The sequence below is a fragment of the Oryzias latipes genome, chromosome 10, assembly GCF_053564925.1.
Source record: "Oryzias latipes strain Hd-rR chromosome 10, Olatipes_Hd-rR_3.1".
In the NCBI taxonomy this organism is placed as follows: Eukaryota; Metazoa; Chordata; class Actinopteri; order Beloniformes; family Adrianichthyidae; genus Oryzias; species Oryzias latipes.
In genome coordinates, this window is record NC_136246.1 from 32,370,686 (window position 1) to 32,391,890 (window position 21,205).

At 45.0% G+C, this 21,205-nt stretch overlaps 1 protein-coding gene across 2 annotated transcripts in view; it reads left to right on the forward strand.

Moving 5' to 3' along the window:
* Nucleotides 1-20,910, forward strand: part of ppargc1b (peroxisome proliferator-activated receptor gamma, coactivator 1 beta) — a 151,776-nt gene extending 130,866 nt beyond the window's left edge. For both annotated transcript variants that reach the window (XM_078954421.1, XM_023959396.2), the window contains 9 exons: nt 3,982-4,107; nt 8,192-9,158; nt 9,296-9,341; nt 10,521-10,585; nt 11,125-11,725; nt 13,203-13,260; nt 13,428-13,546; nt 13,975-14,102; nt 15,564-20,910. In XM_078954421.1, coding sequence (XP_078810547.1) covers nt 3,982-4,107; nt 8,192-9,158; nt 9,296-9,341; nt 10,521-10,585; nt 11,125-11,725; nt 13,203-13,260; nt 13,428-13,546; nt 13,975-14,102; nt 15,564-15,655 — 2,202 coding nt within the window. In that variant the 3' untranslated portion in view covers nt 15,656-20,910. The remainder of the gene's footprint in view (nt 1-3,981; nt 4,108-8,191; nt 9,159-9,295; nt 9,342-10,520; nt 10,586-11,124; nt 11,726-13,202; nt 13,261-13,427; nt 13,547-13,974; nt 14,103-15,563) is intronic.
* The last annotated feature ends 295 nt before the right edge of the window (nt 20,911-21,205 follow it).

A 21,205-nucleotide genomic window follows, 5' to 3' on the forward strand; every position in this document is an offset into this window, starting at 1 on the left:
ACCAATTGTTGTTCTTGACAGAGAACATTGGGGCTCTCTTTCCATGCTGTTTGCTGTGCTGTCAGAAGAATGCCGGCCGGGGCGCGACACCGAGGCTTAATTGAAGCAGGAAGCAATTTGCCTAAAGCGACGGCGCTGAAGCAATTTTGCTGCAATAACTGACTTAAAAGGCCTGTAATGTGGCTTTATTGCTCTTGTCAGGTTAAATTTAACCTCAGTAGCCTAATTTACTTAAATTTCATTTAAAACAGATCTGCTTGCAGTTTTTTTCTGGAGCACTTGGAAAGCACAAAGAAGCCCCTGTTTAGGCCTCGCGGATCACGCTGGAGCTGAATACCTGCAGCGTAAATATTCACAGAGCAGCTCAGAGCCCCCAATTACTCACTCAACTGCACTGAAAACAAGTGTCTCAGTGAAGATTTGTGGACTTTTAAAAATGAAGGTTTGTTGCTGAGAAACACGGAGCTCCAGGAACCTCCTGCAGTGAAGAATACATGTCTTTCTTTTAAAAGTATCTGCGTCTTTAGGACCCAGTGGCTCCATCCTGTTGTTCTGATGCTGGACTTTCCTTTGTGGTCGGGACTGAACTCATCTGATGGTGGGGGCAGTGAAAAACCTGTTCTCGTCATCCCTCCAAGTGTGAAGCCATGGTCTTTGTGACGACTCATGAATGAGTCAGCAGACCTGTGGACTCACCTGCAGTCCAACCTCACATTGAGAAAAGTCTCGCTGTGATGAAGCGCTGAGTTACTCTGGAGGATCTAAGGGTGTATTTGGTTTGATTTGGACCGGTTCCGCTTCATTTGGTCCGGAGCGTTTGCACATTTTTAGCTGGAGCAGTTTCAGAAGAAAGGATGCATCTGGATGGAGAAAGTCAGCCCCCGTCTCCATGGTGATGACTGCGCTGTTTATGCTGTGGCAGAAACGCCGTGAAGGTGTTGTTTTCAGTCCAGAAGGGCCGCTCAGCAGGACGCAGAGGTCAACCCCCCACCCCCCGCAGATGCTTTCGTCTCTACTGGGGTGTTGTGAGGCGCTGCTGCCCACATGACCCCCGCCGCCTCATTTCTCCGGTATCCACCAGCGTGTGCAGACGCGAGGGCAGTTAATGAGTTGTTCCTGCAGCCCAGCCCGGCCTCACTCAGCCTGGGTCAAACGAGGAGCAGCAGGTCGCCGAAGGAGCCGACGCCGCTTTTTGTTGCCCCGCCCCCAATGGTCTTCAGGCACTGAAGAGTCCGTTGTGCTCCATCCGTTTTGGATCCCGTTTTTGAGCGGAGGTGTTTGTGTGTGAGTGACACGTCTGCTAAATCACAGTTTTTAAATGGAGCTTCATCGTATTTTTCCGATGTAAATCCACCTCTGATGTCTTGGAGCTCGGACAGGAAGCAGAGTATTTCCATGAACCACGTTTAAATCTGGTCATCCTGACTGTTTCCACTCTGAGTGGGTAAAAATAGAAGGCTGACATTCACGTCCACTCTCACAGAAAAGCCCGGACTAATAGCATTACGCTCTTTACTGCGCTGAAGCTGCCAGACGTCTGTGTGCTTCTATCAGCGGAGTGGTTCACCGTCACATGACCGCCGTCACTCATCAGGGCAGTGCCGCCCTCTACTGGTGGGAAGTTCTTCACGTGACCTCCTCAGCTTATGTGTTTGAGAGGAGGGGCACCTTCCAACCAACACAACTAGCAAAGGGATTTTCAAACAGACATAGTCTCTAAATAACCATTTAGGAGTGAAACACACTTTGAAAGCAGAATAATTTAGGAAAAAACTGCAAGAGTTCAATAAAACGTTAGAATCAAACAGAAATTAGCTAAATATCTGAATGTATTATTTGTAGAAACTCTGCTCGGCTTGGTGTTTCCTTTAGAAAACCTTCTGGGATCCAAGTCTTTTCTGGTCGACCCAGATCTTCACCGGCTAAAAAAGGTCTCAGATAGAAAACCATCTAGCGTCGTTTTCATGACGCCTCGTTGTTCAGGTTTCTCAGGGTAAGTTAGGATGTTAGATTCAGGTGAACCGATTGGCTCCGCCCCTACATGCTATGCAGAACCCGGTCTGTATTGTGTCTCTGTTGTTGTTAGACTAAAGCATAATGTCAAAAAATGACGTGTTGCTGCTTGTTAGGTTGAATAAAAATGAAAATTGTCTTTTGTAATCTTAACTGTCAGGGTTTGGATGAAGTTGGCGTCCCTGCAGGCCGGCGTGATTGCTCACGTTGTGAGGAGAAACCTTTTTGTGTAGACACAATGATGAGTTGTTGTCGTCGCTATTTTCTTCCCGCTGTTTCTCTGTCAGAATTCAATATCACGCAACATGATTAACCTGCATCTTTATGTTTGCACCTCCTTGTTGTTTTTCCCGTGTGCCGCTCGCTCCGTGCTGGTGTCCGCGAGCGCGCTCCGCTGCAGAACAAGGCCTCCATTGATGATCCGAGGAGAGTCCTGGAAGGCGTCCAGAGTGGAGTAGAGCGAGGAACAAGAGCGGCGTGGGCTGTGCGAGGGGCCCCCACGCTGCCAAAGAGTTTCCGTGCTTCTCACAGACACAAACCTTCAGTCGGCTCTTCATTCCCCTCAATGGGACTCTTAGAGGAGCATCATCACACGCTCCCAGCCGGGCTTTCCCACTGAGGGCCATCGTGGCCCCATTAGCGATGGCGGCCTCTGTCCCCTCAGCTGGTCGACACAGATAACATGTTTGGGGCTGGTCCTGCTTCCCATCAAAGCTTTACAGGACAGACGTTGCACAAAGTCACGGTGGACAGTAAAAAACCCGTCATTCTGCAGCGGTTAGCTCTACTGGATCAACTCATTTGCCTAGTTGTGGAGTGTCTGCCCTGAGACTGGAAGGTTGTGGGTTCAAATCCATGGTCAAGTCATACCAAAGACTCTAAAAATAGGACCCAATGCAAAGGTTATTGTTAAGAGGTTGGAATTGGGGGGGTTAAACCCCCAATGGTTCCCGAGGACAGCTATGTCTTCAACTCCGCAATCATGTAGGTTTTAATGATGTATGTGTTGGTATGACGTTGTGTAATGACGCATGTATTCTTTTGAAGTGTGAGACCTTTAATACGTAATACACCTCCTAAAGGAAACACATCCAGATCTGCAGTGTCCCCCCAGTGTTCAGATTGATGGAAGAAACTAAAAGATTTTGGGTTTAATGGGGGGTAAACAGGTGTGACTGCAGCGTCAGACACTCAGGTGTGGGACTTTTCAGTCTTCCTGCTGCTTAAATGTGTCAGAAACGGCCTTTAATGGGCTGTAGAGGGGCAGTTAGAAGGCTGGGGTCTTAAAACCGGCTTCCATTAGGAGGCAAATGTCTTAATTTATATTTATCATTAAATGAATTTGTCTGAGAGGGAAATAGGATCTCAACTCCCAAAAGCTCCGGACCTCCAACCTCCCTCCAAATCCAATCATCATTCTATCACATCTGGATCGGATGCCTCATTTTCTTTTGCCGAGGCTGCAGAGCTTAGAGGGGGGATTTTCTGGCTAAGCTGATGCCTGACAGCCGATAGGCCGCATCGAAGCTCCACACAGGAATACACAGATTTAGAAAGAAACTCCTGAAAGGTTGGGAAGTTGCAGGAAGGCGTTTCGACCAAACGGATCTGACATTTGGATTTAGGGCAAAGATGCAGACAGAGGAGAAACGTGGAGATGAAGAGGTGAAAGAGGAGAAACACAGGAACCCTGGAGAACCTACAGGAAACCTTTGACCTCTGTCTTTACCAGCCAGAGTTACATCACAAAGTATTGAGGTGAACCCAGCACTAGTTATTCTGCTCCATTAAACTAATAAATTCTTTACAATCAAGTGTTCCTGTGATGATCGTTACAGACCAAACTCACCTTTTGAAGTGGAACATCCTGCAGAATCAAAGTCTTGTCTCATTTTTTCGGAAACTTGATCACAAATGTCTTTTTTTTTTTTTCTGACCAAGTCTAACTGTGATTTCTTTTTTGGACAGTTAAAGAAGCTGCTGCTGACTCCTCCCAATGCCCCCACGGGAATCGATGTCCACAAAGATGGACCCCACAGCCATCGCTACGGCAACAGAAGCCTGCGACTCCGCCCGGTCAGACCCCTTACGAAGGTCAGTCATCGTTTTCTCCTACAGTGAGTCTGGATTCGCTGGGCAAAGCCTCGTCCCTCCCATCTATACGTCTACATCTATACGGCTGAAGTGAGTCCCGTGTGTAGAAGGACCTCAGTCTGCAGGCAGCATCCGTGCTTTTACTTTGAAAAGGTGTTTGGATCCTTTTCTCCCGTCTACATATCTACTGTTCAGTTATGAAATATTCTAAACATTTCTAGTAGAGTTGTAAAACTATAACTGCTTTTGATGGATCTGATTACAATGGAAACAGGCTCCTCCCACTCCGACTGTTCCTCTGGTCAGCAGCGGAGAGCGAACGCAGCCCTGTCATCAGTGCGTGCTTACGCAGCACGGCCGGCGTGCCCGCTCTGGTTTATAACAGTCGACCTCTAAAGCCCCTCCCACTTCATCACAGGACTTTTAAGATGCTTCTGCTGAGTACTATGACATCATGGAGAGGCGGGGTTTTGCCCCAATGATAATAAGCTTGATGTCCAAAGTTTCATTTGGGTTTCAAACAACAGCCTTTGAGAAAGTGACATCCCATAATAACCATTTAATTGATCTATGTGTGGGGATTGAGTCTTTACCGAAACAAAGACCAAAAACATTACCTAAACGGTCGATGTTTATTCCCACGTGTGCTTTAAAGAAGAGTCTTCAAAACATGAAACACTTCATTCTAATGTGACTTTAAGTAGATCTATAAAGTATTTGTACGTTTCCGTCTCAGCATAAGCAGACCTGCATCATCATCATCATCATCATCATCATCATCATCATCATCATCATCATCATCATCAGGGCTTCGTGAAGCTCCGAGGCTTCTGCGCTGTCTTTCGGTTTCCCAGCCTCTGCTCTCCAGATCCATGTGAATGCCTGCAGTTTTTGGAGAAACCAAGTGGTTTAAATGATTCTGATTGGCTAAAAAAAAAAAACGGCAGGCTGTGGTTATCACCTGGGTTGACTGATCAGTGGGTGTTACAGGTACTTACGTTCAATGATGGTTTCTGTTCTTAATCAGGAAGGAATGAAGGACACGGAGGCGTGAGCCGTCCAACAGAAAGCAGAGCTTCTGCCAAGTCCATTCATTTCTGAGAACAGACACATGGAAGGGAATTATCCTGCTATATCACCGTCACTTATGGAAGAAAGAAATATTAAATCAAGTAGTAGCACTTTAATCTAGTAATTTTTGACATTTCAAATGTTTTTTTAATTTTAATTTCTTACTCGGTGTGAGGCTTTGTCCAGGCTCGCCCATGGGGCAGCTGTGGTGCAGTAGTAGGGCGCTCGTTCTCTGATAGGAAGGTTTGGCTCCCGCCTTGCCCGCCCATGTGTCGAAGTGTCCTTGGGCAAGACACTGAACCCCACCTTGTGTCTGGTGGAAGGTTGGCGCCAGTGTTCGTCAGCTGAGCCGCCATCAGTGTGTGATTGGGTCTGTGACTGTAAAGCGCTTTGGGCCGTCAAGGAAGGTGGAAAAAGGGCCAAATAAGTAAACGCCATTTAGTTTTTACCTGCAGCGGGTGGTGTACAGCGACTAACCAGCTGGTCTCTGAGCTCAACGTCATTTCAGAGGAAAGATTCCCTCTCACCGCTTGGTTTTCACCAGACGATGTTTCAAAGAAACTAAGTCCACAAGTAGATTTCTAGATGGCTTTGATTGAACACATATTCACCGTTAACTATGATCAATAAATGTGGATCAACAAACAAACATCTAAATTCATTAGTTCATGTTCAAATTGTTTATCAACGCATATTCACTTTGTATCAAAGACGGACAACCAACTCTTTGGGATTGAAGTCAACACTGCTGTTGATCATTGAGAAGGACACAGACCTACAGTCAGACAGTTATTATATGAGGTGTCTGTAAATATTTGGGATTTTCTTTGAGGGAAATGTAAAAGGATGTTCACTTTTAGAGGATTATAGTTGTGTATCCAATGTGAAATAATGATTGTATTTAGAAAAAAACAAAACCTTGTGGTGAACCTCGGGTCTCTTATTGAGTCAGAAGATTGATCGGAACCTCCATCAGCTTCAGTCCATGGTTTTATTTTGTTTTCCTGATAGAAGAAGCTTCATTTCAGATGAAAATCTTCCCCGTCAGACGGTGATGAATGTGGCGTGGGGGGAAGAGGGGACGTTAACAGCGGCTCCTGCTGTATGATTTAGCAGTAATTGGAGAGCTGCTAGCATTGTGCTTCAAGTGGTCACTGATTCCAACAGCATCATTTGTCTTATACAAGCGCACCGTCATCCAGACTTTGGCTTTAGGGCTGAGGACAGAAAATCCTGCAGCAGGAAGCGGTTAAGGATAATCCCAGCGCGCCTCCGCCACCGCAGGCCCCTCCTAACCTCACCGCCACAGCGGCGGCGCTTTGCCGCGGCAGATGGCGGAGATGTGGACGGGAAAAGCCGACAGGGTGACGGTGGATCATAAATGGGTTCCATGTATGAATAAAATCAGCCATTTTCAATCATCGCGAAGCTGGAAGATGCGTTTCCTGATCCACCAGAGGAGCCGGATGATAGACGTTTATTTATTTATCAAGCATTCTCAATAAATACAATGTTTGTCGCTAAAAGGTAGAAATCCCCGATTGTTTTTATTTTTATTAAACAAACGCTCATTTCAGTCAAAAGAAACAAAATATGTTTTTTCTCTGCCATGATAGCAGAAAATGGTCACAATAATTGAGGTTTCAGTTAAACAATAAATTAAATTAAATTAAATTAATTTTATTTATATAGCACCTTTCATGACGAGAAGACAGCTCATGGTGCAAATGCAAAAGTTGCGTTAGATATATTTTCTCACAACCTTTCAAGCCAATAATTCAATTCTTTTGAACAAATCTATTCCATAGATTGAATATTTGTCATATGTTGTATGTTAAGGGACAAATAGGCCTATTTATGATTAGGAATAATTACAATGGCATCATTTACCTGTGGATGTGAAGATATGAAATATGTCTTCTTTTACCAAATACTGTATTTTTCCAAAGTTAGAATAATCAATGTGTTGATGGATATTTCTTTGGATTTAGTCGTTTTTGTTTTTATCATTTAAAAAAAAAAGGATTAAATTAAATGTTTCCTTTTTAGAAATGTCTTTTTATCCTTATTCATAAAATAATTAAATAAATCTTTAAACTTGTATCTATAAGCAAATATCTCTTAGTTTGAACATGTTTTTCATAATCTTTAAGCTTTTTTTGTTGTTTTTTTTCAATGATCAAATTAGTTTTTTCCTTAGATTGGGGGTTTCAAACTCAGTCGCACAAAGGGGCAAAATCCAAAACACACCTTTTTACATTTATTGAACAGACTAAAACGAAATATTAATCTTTAAAACCTATTTAAGAAAAATAGGCCTATCTTTAAGTGTGGGTTTTTATCTCTATGGCTCTTTTACTCTAGTTACTTTATCCTGTCATGTTTATTTCTTTCTTCACCATGGGTGAGAGGGAGGAAGAGGAGGATGAGCCACACCCTCCTGATGTATAACGTTGTGTGGTCCAGACATAAAGCAACACTTCATGCTAGCTCATCTCCCAGCCTCCTTACTCTAACTTTACTAAAATATATTCCTAGTGCGAGCTACAATAAATAAATCATTAGAAATGATTAGGGGGGCTGGATGCGTCCTGCGGCTTTAGATCTTCAAGTGCTTTTGACAGATGTGCTCAAAGTTTATTTGACCTTCCTGAACTGTCGGGCCTTGGTTCACACTTGGTGTCCCTCAGGGTTCAAAGGTTGGACCCTTTTTGATTGAAATACATGTAGCCTAATTACTCTGGATTACTTTGTACTCATTAGCTTGAAGTCGCTGTAGCTTCCAAAAAAAACTGTACATTTCTACTTCTTTCAGTCTTCTAAGCTGTTTTCCTAAATGTCCACCAGAAGATTGGAACTAAATGTATTTATAATTCAAATAAATAGATAATCTGTTGTATCTTTAACAGAGGAAAACCCTTTTTTTTCTTTCTCAAAAACGTGCAAAAAGTAACAAACAAACTGTGGACATTTTCAAGTTTTGGTTCTGAAGTTTGCCTCTCTTCATCCGCAGAGCGACCTCCCTCCGGATCGGAAGCCGCGGGTGGTGCGCCCGGCAGGACGCCTGTGCATAGAGCTGCACCGCCACCTGACCACTGCCCAAGACATGGAGGACAACCAGGCTGCCGACACGGAGGAGGACGAGGACAGCGAGTCGGAGGAAGAAGAGGAGGAGTCCTCCGGCAGCGAGGTGGAAGCCGCCGCCGCGACGGCGGCTGCCGCCCCCGCTGAGCCCGCAAAGCCTCAGTTCAGCTCGGAGAAGGAACTGCACTCGGTGGTGGAGCTGATCACCTACATGCATACGTACTGCCTGCCCGTGCGCAAGCAGCAGGGCTGGGAGCGCAGGGACCCGCCCCGGCCCCGGGCCAAGCCGGAGGCAGCGCGCCCCGCCCCCACAAACTCTCACAGCAGAGCCGCCGTCACTGGTGGGAGCGGGACAAACAGCGGCGGCCCCCGGAGGCTTCCTTTTGCGAGGCAGAGGGAGGTGAAGGCCGGCTCCCTCCTGCGTGAGCTCCTGCAGCAGAACTGCTCTTTCGATGTGAGCCAGCCTTACAGACTGCACAGCCCGCCATACTCCCACCAACACGCCCCCAACAGGGGCGCGTCCCCCTCCGGCCCGGCCCAGCCCTCCGGCTCCACCCACCCAAAGTCTGAGCTTTGCAAAAACTCTTCTTCTCCTGAGAGGAGGAACTCTGCACCACCACAGAGCCTGGAGGAGCCGGCAGAAACCAGCGGCTCCTTCTCCGTTCGGCGCTCTCGGCGTCTGGCGTCTTTCCCCAGTCGCTTCGCTAAGAGGTCGCAGCCCGGATGGCTGAGGGAAGAGGAGTGGAAGGACAGGGAGGAGAAAGATGAGCAGCAGCCAGGAGAAAAGCTTCTGCCAACCCAAGCAGGAGCAGTTACCACGACGGAGCCGCAGCAGGAGCAGCGACGGTTCGGTGACGGGAGCGCCGCTTCAGAGACGACCAAACCCTGCTGCCACGGTCAGAGGAGTTCACACGACACTCACACAGCTTTTCCTATCTGTAGTCTGTACCTGTACCTGTAGTCCTATCTACACCAACGTCTGTTTAACAAATGTTTCCCTTCCTCCTTAACCAGAGTTTTGTTGTTTTTCCAGAGAAGCGATCCTGTCTGTGTCTGCCGCTCAACTCCAAGTCCACAGGGTGAGTTTGTCTCCTTAAAGGCCTAACTGAGCTTCATTAAGCCCTAAAACGGTGGTTTTCAAGGATTTATTCAGCCAACAGTGAAAATAGTAATTAGGTTGCAGTTTCAAAAGCAAAGTAATGAGTTGGAAAAATCCCCAAAAGATGACAGAGACCCTGAACCTGACCCTGAATCTAAATCAGGCTCCTGAAAGGCAAACTCATAAAGAAAGTGTTTCAATAGCAAACAATGGCAGACTCTTTTTGTCCTCAGTGACAGAAAACGTATTTCTTATTTCTAGGGAATCTGTGTTTGCAGTGCAGGGAGCTTTTGGCCCCGCCCAGCAAATTTCCTAAGTACCGACTACAATTCTTTTTCCAACAGCATTTCTGCTACTGATTCATTTGAATCAAGAAATACCCAGAAATGCTAATTTGATCTTAATTGTCTTTAGAAACGTCCTCCATTGTGAGAAAAATGTAGCAACATCTGTTTAAGGCATCAAAAACACCATTTTCCTTGGAGCCGGTTTGTGGAATGAAGATAGTTTTTTTAAATTTTGGAGCCCCGTTCAGCTACCAGAACTGTTTCAAAGGTACCGTTTGGTACCAGCACCGAATAAAATCCCATCATACCAACCCTTTAACCCCAGAGCTTCAGTTCCAGTGTCGACATTCTTTGGTCTGGCATTCGGTCACGCATTCCACATAAATAATAATAACAATGATGGATTAGATTTATCTGCGCGTTTACAATGTGTCCATTATTCATTCATACTTGATGATGTGGCTGCCCGTTTGCGCCTACGGCCCCTCTGACCATCACTGATACATTCGTACACACACAGCTGCACTGGAGGCAGGGAGGGGGAAGTGTCTTGTCCAAGGACACAACGACAGGCGGCTGGGGGGAGCGGGGATCGAACCGCCGACTACCAATGTCGTCATTGGGCACCCATGTCTACCGCCCGAGCCACTGCCGCCCCATCAGCTGTTCCATGGCAGAGAAAAGCGCCGTTATGCAACATGTTACATTAGTAATGTGGTGCAAAGCGAGTTCAAAAAGCAGCATTTCTCTGTCAGAATCAGCTGATTCGTGTTTATAAGTGGCTTATAAAGGTTACATAAATAAAGTCTCACATTTGTTGCTTAAGTCCTTCATGTTCCCTCATGACGAAGCCTTCTATGTTTTCCCTCCAGGGAGTCGCACTACAGCAGCAAGTCTTTTGAGCAGACCCTCAGCGTGGACCTCTGTGGGACAGCAGGTAAAATAAAAAAAATATATATATATTTATATATTTTTTAACTTGTCCAGTGGCTGAGCAAACACACCAGAGCTGAAAGCCTCTTGTGTTGGGCATATTTTATTTTAACAATAGGAGTTATGAATCACAAGGGGTATATCTTAATAAACCCCTTCTGTATTTGAGGCTAAAATGTCTTCATTTCTTCATTATGGTTGTCTACTTTTTTGTTGTTGGACTAGACAGAAAACAAGAAGAGAGAATAATAAAGTAGGATGTTGGAGATGGGGGAGGGGCTAAGAGTGCTAAAGACAGGAAGTTAGACGATAACAGAAGTAGGGGGTCATTACTGTCAGGTGTAGATGGTAGTCAAAAGGGGGCGGGGCCTGTCCAGATACAAACATGTAAACCCAAAATATTCCAGACGTTAACAGGAAGTAGTTTGATGTTTACATCATCCATACATCAAACTGCAGACATTAAAGATGGTTCTCTGGGATTTGGCGACATCCATGGTTGCAACATAAACACTTCCTTCATGTGTTTTCACCCCCACCCAGGCCTCACCCCTCCCACCACCCCACCCCACAAATCTGTCGAGGATGAGCCCTTCAAGCCCACGGACGGGGGAAAGAGCGGCGGCGGCGACAGCGGCAGCGAGTCCGCCTACCCGCCTTCAAACCCCAACACCTCCGCCGGGGTGAGGGGCTGGCTGAGCCGCCCCCACCACCAGCGAAAGCTGCCCGAACAGACGGAGCTGTACGCTCAGCTGCGGCGCATGGGCCAGGCAGGCGGGGGGGACATCCAGCGCAGCCTGTGCGACCACGACTACTGTGCACTGAACCTCGGGGACAGCCACGAGCGGAATGCCGCCATTCTTGGCGCAGTGTTGCAAACACAGGAGGACAGCCCTGCTGAAAAAGAGGCGGAGCTTCAGGGATTCGAGGAAAACAGCAAGAACGGCGAGGAGGAGGAAAGGATGGAGATGACTGAGGTGGCGCAGGAGCAGACGACGTCGACGACTCCGCAGGCGGACTGCCAGACAGCGGACGCAACGCCGCCAGCGTCCGAGGAGGAGGCGGAGTGCTTGTCTGCCTCCCGCTCCCCATCCCCCATCCTTGACGTGTGTCCGGACTCCCCCTCCAGCAAGACGGACTCCAGGTGAGGCGGACAGAAGGCGGTGCTGGAGCCGCAGCTCACGTCCCTGACGCCTAACATGTTCAGCAGTCAATCTGTGCGACAGCGGCGTGCACCGGAGCGTGGCGTGGAAGTATTCAGTTGGTAAACGTGTTGCGATGGGGGGCAAAAATGCAGCAGGAGTAGATTTTAGGGAGAAAAAAAGGCTGATTTCCCTTCATTTTGAATGATTTAGGGAAAAAAAACGGCTTCATCTGACGCCATAAAACGGGGCCGGGGCACACTTTCCCCACATTTGAGCTACTTTAAAACGATCAGCTCCAATACAGATGCATCTATAGATAAATCATTATTTGACGTGTAAATATTTATGTACTTAAATCTCCAGACTTTTATGAAAAGCGGATTGTAAAGTAAATTTGAGTGCAGACATTAAGATATCAATTCAATATTTAGTAGGATGAATATGTCAGATTACAGCAGGATAGACCGATTCTCTGTCATTTTCCCCTTGAATTGGACCCGTCTGTGTGGTTGTAGTGCTACAGCGTGCGGTCAAGAAACGTTCCGACGTCCGGAAGAAAGAAAAGGCATCAGCAGCAATAGTCTGATGCCTTTTGGACGTTTAGGAGAAAGAAAAAGTCCAGAAGTAAGGAACAAAACTCAAACCTCCGGTTTACTGTTGTCAAAGCGTTCCCAGTGGTTTTCTAATGATGATGTCGTTTTTGGTCAAAATAAAATAAAAATAAAAAGTTTATTCTAGGACATAGTTTCTCCAGAGCGGCGGGAGTTCATTAAAAAATCACCTCTGAGTTGTGGGTGGGACTGTTGGTGCCCCCCTTCCCCTTTACATTGTGGGGGCGGAGCAGGGAGCTTGTTGCCCGCCCAACGTATTTTCTACATCCATGACATTTTTTTTTATCTGCTCCAGATTTACAACAATTTAAATACAGACACACTCATCCATTCATCTTCTAAAGCCGTTATTTGCCCCTTACGGGGTCACGGGGCTGCTGGGGCCTATCCCGACCATGCGTGGGGGAAGGCAGTGGACGTCCTGGACAGCAGGGCCACACATCAGACACCCATGCAATCTCACATTCACACCTATGGACAATTTAGAGTCACTAATTAACCTACAAGCATGTTTTAGGACGGTGGGAGAAAACCCACGCATGCACGGGGAGAACATGCCAACTCCACACAGAAAGGTCCCCCGTTGGTTTCTGTTTCAGATCCCCTTTCTTGCAGACAAGCAAGAGGGCTAACCACTGCTCCAGTGTGCACTAAAGAAATACTCAGACATGTAATTTTGTTCCCCATCATCAAAAAAAAACACGTTCAAAACACTATTTTTTCATTAGAGCAGGTCATGTAAATGTTAAATAAATGTAAATGTTCATAAATGTTAGAACCGTTTGGTTTAGTCCTCTCTTGTTTCACGTCTTCCCTCAGTCACAGCCTGTCCTCACGCTCCCTTCTGTCTCCTCCTCTCTTTTAGCGAGAACTCGGAGACGTGTCCCGACGACAAACCGCGAAGCAAAGCCGAGTCTGACGAGGTACAGAAAACCCACATTCTGCAGGATTCTTTCTTTTCGCTGACTGGGTCAGACTTTTATGTTTAGACCCAAAACGGATTTTTGCAGACTGAAGCAAACAGTCTAACACTTCCTCCATTCCTCTGCCTCATTCTGACTGACTGTTACCGTGGTTTTCTCGTTGCCAGGACAACTGCCAGGTGTTTTACATCCACAACCTGCCCAGCAGCGTGACCCAAAACATGCTGAGGAAACGCTTCCAGGTTTTTGGCAGCACAGAAGACTGCAAAGTCATCATCTGCAACGAGTAAGTGACCGCTGTGGAGGAGGTGCAGGGCTGTTTGGAAATCACCAGAAAGGACTTTGTTTTTGTCTGCAGGTGCGTTAGCTTGTATCGCAGCGTTGACCTTGACCGATGCAGCCACGCCAGAGCTGTAATCGGTCTCTAGGCCGCGGCTCCTTAGCAGTCATGACGGCTCATTTATGCAGCAGAGAAATCCCCATGGCGACTAATTAATTAAAAAAGCTAAATTTAATAAATCTGGCCTCCTTTTGCTGCAGACAAACCCAAATAAGAGCGTGTGGTGGATCCTGAGGATGTCCTTGTGTTTTTGTAGCTTCAGGTGTGTTTGGTTGGAGTTTAGTGACCAGACTGCCACAGAATCAAAACTTTCTGTCTTTTCTGGATGTACGTGATCTGACCGTGTGTCTGCGTCCCTCCCCGTCTGCCTGCAGGGAGCGCTGTGGGGTGATAAAAATTCGTCAGTCTGCGACTCAAAGACACCGGAAGGAAAGGGAGGCCGTGTTCCAGAGCAGTCCTGCAGGTCTGCGGAGACTGACGAGGAAGCGCTACATCGACCTGGGTAAGAAACACAAGCAGACAGATCCACAGGAGCCGCTGCTAAACAGCAGAAGTCTGTCAGGTCTGCCGCGTCTTTACCATAATTCCCAGATCAGGGATGATCAAACTTCAGCTCGAACTTTAAAATCTACTCTAGAGACGCCTGATTCAAGTCTATTATGTGAAGATTTGGGCTCCAAACACTTTCATCTAACATAAAAACACTAAAGCGAACATCCCTGCTTTGTTAGTGGGCGGAGTCTGTTGGGACATTTGCACCAAAGTTTGGCCATGTTAATGCTGTCGTTGTTCAAGATGTTTTACATTTTTTGATGCACCGTGACGACCAAAGACTGATTAGAATTCTGGTGTTTGAAACCATTAACTGTATCTGAGAACTGGACTGAGTGACTCCTCCCCCTTGGCGTTCCAAACATATGGTTCTATTGGTCAGAATACCCAGTCTTGATCTTATACCTGTTTTTTTTTTTAGCATCTTCTCGATATTCCTCATTTTTTAATTACATTTTTTTGTATTTCAAACTATTATTTTATTTATGTATACATTTATTTAACAGGGACGGTGCACATTAAAAGCATGGCTGCAATGCGCCAGAATTAGCCCAAAGGCTATTTTTCATCTGTGGTCCCCGGACAGGTGTTAAAATCATCCACCTAAAAACTTCAAAGCATGAATTACATACATTAATAGAAAATATACATGTACAATAAACAATCATTTAAAATACGTAAAACATGCACACAGTGAGAAACATAAAAACAAATGTGGTGACAGATCCGACAAGGACGGGCAGCCATCAAAATGAACCAGTTTTTAGGTGCTTTTTAAACAGTGTATGTGGTGAGGTCTCTAATAAGGTGAGGAACAACATTAAAGCTATAAACTGACCACTCAGATGCCTCAATAAAGGTAGGCGGAGCCTGCTGGCCCCCAAAGTTCAAAAGGTTTGACAGACTTTGTATTCCCTACTTTGAAGTGGTAGGGGGTGTGGCCTTCCAACGAGCTCACTCCCGACCAATCACTGCTTCCTGATGACGTCTGGCTCCAACATGGCGGCGCCCGTATTGACTTCATGTGGTTGGAGGTGGACATAAACCTTTTTCTGTGGATGACGTCACACTCGCTCAGTCCAGCTCTCAGTTACAGTCAATGACCAAAAGATTATAGCTATAAAACACATAGAACACAGCTGTTGATCTGCTCCTATGGGGGTGGATTTGTTCTCATTTTTTTCTGCACTCAAACACACGACTCTTTTGGAAAAATAAATGAATGAGCAAAGTCTACAAACAGAATTTTTTTTAAATATATTCGTAGAAAGTGACAAGTACCGATCTGCGGCAGGACCGTACTGGTCCACGGCGGGCCGGACGCAGTTAGGGGCGTGACTCAGAAGGACTTCTGAAACACTGAAATGTGCTGTTGTGCAGGAAAGCCAACGACTTTGTGTTTTTGCTTCAGATGAGGCGGGTCCCGGCCCGGTCAAGAGTAAGTACGATGCACTGGACTTTGACACTTTGCTGAAGGAGGCTCAGAAGTCCCTGCACCGTTGACTGCACAGCGCCGCAGACTGGCCAGCCTTAGTAAACTGCAGCAGCAGCCCTCCGACCACCGGGGTGTGCAGCTGGGCCGGCTTCTCAGTACCTCCAAGCAGGACAACCTTGCAAAATGTTTACATTTTTACCATTGGAATAAAGTAACAGGACCTTGTTTTTTAAGCTTCGCTCACCGGAGGATACTGCTTAAAAAAAAGAGGGAGTCGCTGGGAGAGGTTATGAGACGACAGAAGAGAAACTGAACTTGAAATGGTACACAAACTGTACCCCGTTCTCCACTGAAGAGCTGCTTCCTGTGCGTATGGCGCCCTGCCTTGAAAGAACGGGCGTGAGAGACCTGTAGCAGATCCTTGTTACCCCGCGTTGGTCGTTGTGGCGTGTGTTCCTGCGTGTGCGTGCTCTTTGTTCTGTTTGTTTTGTAAAAACCAGGAAAAAAGTTAAAAAGAGCAAACCTTCCTGTTTCCTGTTGCGAGCGGTGAACCTTCGCTTGTCTGGTCGTAAAACCAGAAAAAAAAAACTGCTTTGTTCTAGCAAAAATTGTGGGTGTTTTAAGTTTTAAAAACTACTGTGTGTGTGTTAAGGACAGATATAACATTTAATCAACGGATGACTGACAAAGTTTACAAACTTAAGATGAAGAAAAAAAATCATGTTTTTTTTCTTTGTTCTAATTGTAGTGCTTCCTTTTTTGATCTATGCACTGTAAGGAGGTAAATGTCTCTTCTGTCCTCCGTTTTTCCCCTAAAACTCTCCTGTCTTTCTAACTCTGCCATTGTGACTACCGAGGTCTCTGCTACCGGCTGCCACAGGCTCTGTTGAACCGGCGCTTTCGGTGATGAACAACACGGTTTCTGGAAAGCCGTAGCTTTCATTTTTACAACCTAACAAAGACAAGAAAAGGGCCACTTAGCTCTGGCGTTCCGCATGGGAGGTACTTGAGACTTCCACCTTTATGTTTGAAGGCTGATGTGAAAAAATATAAAATTTCCTCATCTGAACAAAGGTTCTTTAGCCTTAGAGCCATGTTGGACATCCTTAAGATGAGGATTGGACAGGTTCAACTTTTACTGTTTAATTGGGCATCATTAGAACCCAAAAACTGATTAGAAGGTGGTTGTAAATGATTAGCCTGGTTGTTTACAGCTACAGAGACAGTTGTGAGTGAAAGTTAATTATTTAATATGTTATTTCTAAAAACAGAGTTGTTAATGTTTCTGGTTCTGAGTTTGACAGCAAAGCAAATGTTTGATTCTATGCAGATGACAGTGAGTTCTCCCCTTTACCCAGATATCACAAACTAAAACGACAACTTGTGAGATCTGTGTTTGAATTAGCTATAACTTAACGCTTTAACACCGGAGCTGTCTGCTAACTACTGGATCTCTTCGACCGTTGACGCAGTTGACATAAGGCCAACAGATTCTGACGAAGGGAGAAGCAGCTCCTATCTAGTTTATGTTGATTGCGTGAACACTTCATGCAGTTACGGTAGTTCAAAGAATCCTCCGGCGTTTCAGGGTTAATGTCAAACACTCGCAAGTTATTCTCACTTTCGTTTCAATTATGACTCGAATTTTAAATTACGAACGTTTAGAGACACGACTGAAACATCTGCAGTCAGAGAAATTTGATTCCTAAAACGTCTTTATCAGAGAAAACATAATGGATTATTGGGAATTCCCTGAAACATTTAAGGAACTTTAGTCACAACCGTCTGTCAGACAGCGTTTATGAGTGATGGATGGACCTACGCCAGCAAAGCAGACGCGAGCGGATCGGATGGTGTGGGGATAAGCTCGACTTTGCGTTTAAAAGCACACATCCACTAAAGTGTTGGGGCGAACCTGGAGGAAGAATCTGTTGGAATGTATTTGAGAAGCTGAATGTAACCATCGTGTTTCCCCACATCTCTGCTTGTCTGAAGACCGGAGAGCTTTCCGGTGCTTTTGTTTGGTGATCCGCCGTCCGATCTGCCGGAATTGAAAATAGCCTCGTTTCCCCCTAATGAACATCCTGGCGGCAGCCGGTAGCAACAGGCTTCAAATAAGGGAGAGAGCCTCCAAAGCCTGCCATTGTGGTGGCAGCGAGCCGCCACTGATAACAGAGCCAGGGAAAGGCGAAGCGTTGAAGAAATCTGTTGACTGAGACTCAGATCTGTGGTCTGAGGAGTACCAGATGGTACCATACTGTACCAGATGAGCATCTCTACCTCACATCCATCCTGGCTCCCTCTGTTTCTGTTTTCCTGAACGCCGCTCTTCTCTGAGTCCGTCGTCGTGTTTTTTTTTTCTTCTGGGTTTCCCGATGAGCAGTTCGTTCGATCGTTGGTCTCCTTGTGAAGGACACGGTCTCCTGCTCGCAGCCTGCCTCATAGCGGCCTATAGCGCGTCCATGTCTTGGAGTGTCGACCGTTCGTCCTCGTGTTGCTGAGTGTCTCGTCTTCGTCTCGTGTTTCCAGTTGGACGCTGCCGACGCCTGCAGGTCAGCGAGGGGCGGAGCCCCGGCCAACCCCACTGCCGGCGCTCGTCCCCTCCTCTCCTGGACACCTTTGTCCAAAAGCAGCCCAACTTCCTGTTCCCCAAACTTTTACTCTTTAAGACCTGCTGTCCTCCACTGATAGTCCCTCCCTCTTCTTCGTCTTTATCTAATCAACACACACAAAAAAATTGAATGTTTACATCACTTGATTCTCCTTAGACTTTTTTAGGAACGCACACTAAGTACAAATGCGCCTTATTCAGTGCTTAAACTAAAAGAAGAGGAGTTCACTGATGTCCAAAACTAACTGAGAAACACTTTAGTGCTATACATACTGATCGAAGGGGAGGGGCACTGAAACAAACAGCTGAATGAGGATTTGTGCTTAGTATGTATACTACTAAAAAGTGAGAGAATGTGCTGGTTTACATACTAAAAAAGAACATTTAATATATGGATATATAATGTGTACATAGCACTATGCCTCATTGTAAACAAAATGTATTGTGCGTTTGTTTCTTTTTAATGATGGCGGGTCACAGTGGGTTAGGATTTCTGATCGGTCGTTATTTAACTTTTGTGGAGTTCAGGGAGGCAGTTAAAGGGAAATCAGCCGAGCGAACAAAAAAGTCCGAAAAGAATCCCTTTAGACGATCACACTTGAAGTTTTCGTTCTGTTCTGTTCCATGAAATATTGATTTTTTTTTCTTTTTTCTTAAAGAAGCAATTTCAGATGCAATATCTACTCTTAAGACAGCCTTTCTGTAAACCGAGGTAATAATAGGGAGAGTAGGCTGGTGCGATTCAGTGGGCTGCTGTACTGTACGTAGACTGCCATTAACCAAAAAGAAAAAAAATACAGCAAGAATGTGGTCAGTAAATACAAACACACTTATAATAATATTGCACAGATGAAATATCTCCAGTAATATTCTCATCGAAAGCCTTTGAGCCACGTTATCGCCACATTTTGATGGTGCACAGGTTTGGTTTGAATTGCTTTCTGCACTTAAATTGAAGAACAGCCAGGAAGGAGGAAAGGCGGCGAGTGGTTGTCGGTTTGACCCCGTGAGCTGAGGTCACCGCTGCAGAAATCCCAGCGTCCCTCACCTCTGCTCCCGCGCCAAAATGAAACACAACTCTGGGTTTTTGGGAGGTTTTGCACATCTGTCAAGCCGAAATAATTCTGATCAAACGTTAATATCACACAAATAGTTTTACCATAAGGGGGGGGATCTGCCAGATCAGTGTGTGAAAAAGGGATTTTCCCGACATGTTTTTGAATTTCCTGAAAAAGGAAACTTTTATAGCAGTTTTACTCCACATCAGGGAGATTTTAACAAATGTTTTTGCACTTTTTATTTCGTCAGAATGATTTAAATGTGACCATCATAAGGCTGTTATTATAAATGTGCATCTTTTTGATGAGGCGTACGCTTTGAGGACGGTTTTCAGGGTGTGCTTGGATTTCTGCAGCGCCTCCTCTGTGCCTGTGAGGTCGCCTCCGCTGGCCTGGAGGTGAATTGCATCTACAATATTTTCATCATGGCGAGCCTTAACAATCTTTTTCGGGGGGAATAAAAGCCACCACTAGCTTTTATTATTACTGTTCAACTCCTTTCCAATTCAGCCTGGTTTATTATGGAATAATTACTGACGTAATTTCAACAACAAAAAAGTTTTCAATAGCCATATTAAAAGTATATACATATATATGAATATATATTTGTGTGTTTGTGTAGATATCTAGATGATTATATACTTTCTTATAGAAAACGTTGGTGTTGATCATTCTCCTGCGTGTTGAAGAACACATCCATGACCGCCACCGTCTGTGCGGTTGGTTTGAAGACCGCCAGACAACCAATCAAAAAAAAATGAAGGAAAAAGAAAAGAATAGAGTAAAGTAACCTTCCAAAGGGAATTCTTTCATCAAAATGCAATACTTTTCTTTCCTCTCTTCATTCGACAGAAATGAAAAATGGCAGGAAAACCGTTCTGAACAGGCAATGACCAAAAAAAAACAAAAAAACTCGGAGGCTCTTCAGATTCAGCTTTATGGATGTTTCCAGGGTCTTTGCTCACAAAAACGTTTGTTTTTCTCACTGGCTGTTTGTCGGCTTTGGACACCCGTCGTTGTGGAACCAACCCCAGGGGGGGGCGTCTGCGGTCCACGCGTCATCCCATCCACCGGGTCACATCTTTGTGAGTGCGTGTTGTTTTGGGGTAAACATAAAGGGCATACTTTGTTTTGTTTTTTTTTTACTTTTCAATGTGTTTGATTAATTGTCTGTACATCTAATGACTATCAATTTCACAAACGATTTTTCATTTTTTAACTTAGTTTTTGGTAAAAACAAAAGAAGGTAAATACTGCTAGTGAGATTTTATATTTTTACATACGTTGGGGTTTTTTTGTTGCTTTTTTTTTCTTTTTATTTATATGCCACTTAGTTTGGATGTCTGTAAATGGTGTTTTTTTTTCTTCTGTTGTGTGATTTCATATGTGTTGAGAATGTGGAGATAAAGGCATTTCAGTATTTTTGAATTGTTAAAATCTAGTTTCATAGAAGCTAAAGTACCTGATGTTATAAATTATATTTTACTTGATGTAAAGAGTTTAAAACAGAAGACTATGGCTTCCTTTTAAACTGAATACATTTCTCTTCAGAGATGTTTACATTATGAAACTGTAGAGATGTGCTCCTCATATACTGTATAAAGTACATATATTCAGTGATTTGCCTCCAAAAATAAAAACCTAATGAACGACATTGAGGTTGTTTAGTGATATATATATATATATATATATATATATATTTATTTTTTGTCCCGTCCTCATCGTCACTGACTGGCCCTCACAGGTTGATGCAGGTAAAAAATATGCCTACCAGTTCTGTGCATGAAATATCAAGGTTATAGTGAACCGGTAGAGAGAAAATGTTCTCTCTACGGGTTCTCTCTACATTTAGACTACGGGCTTGCTGCAGGTCGTAGGGGACACTTCTACAACACGTATGGGGGAAGATGCAGGCGTGTCGTACAGATTTGTCCTTTTTTTTTCAACCA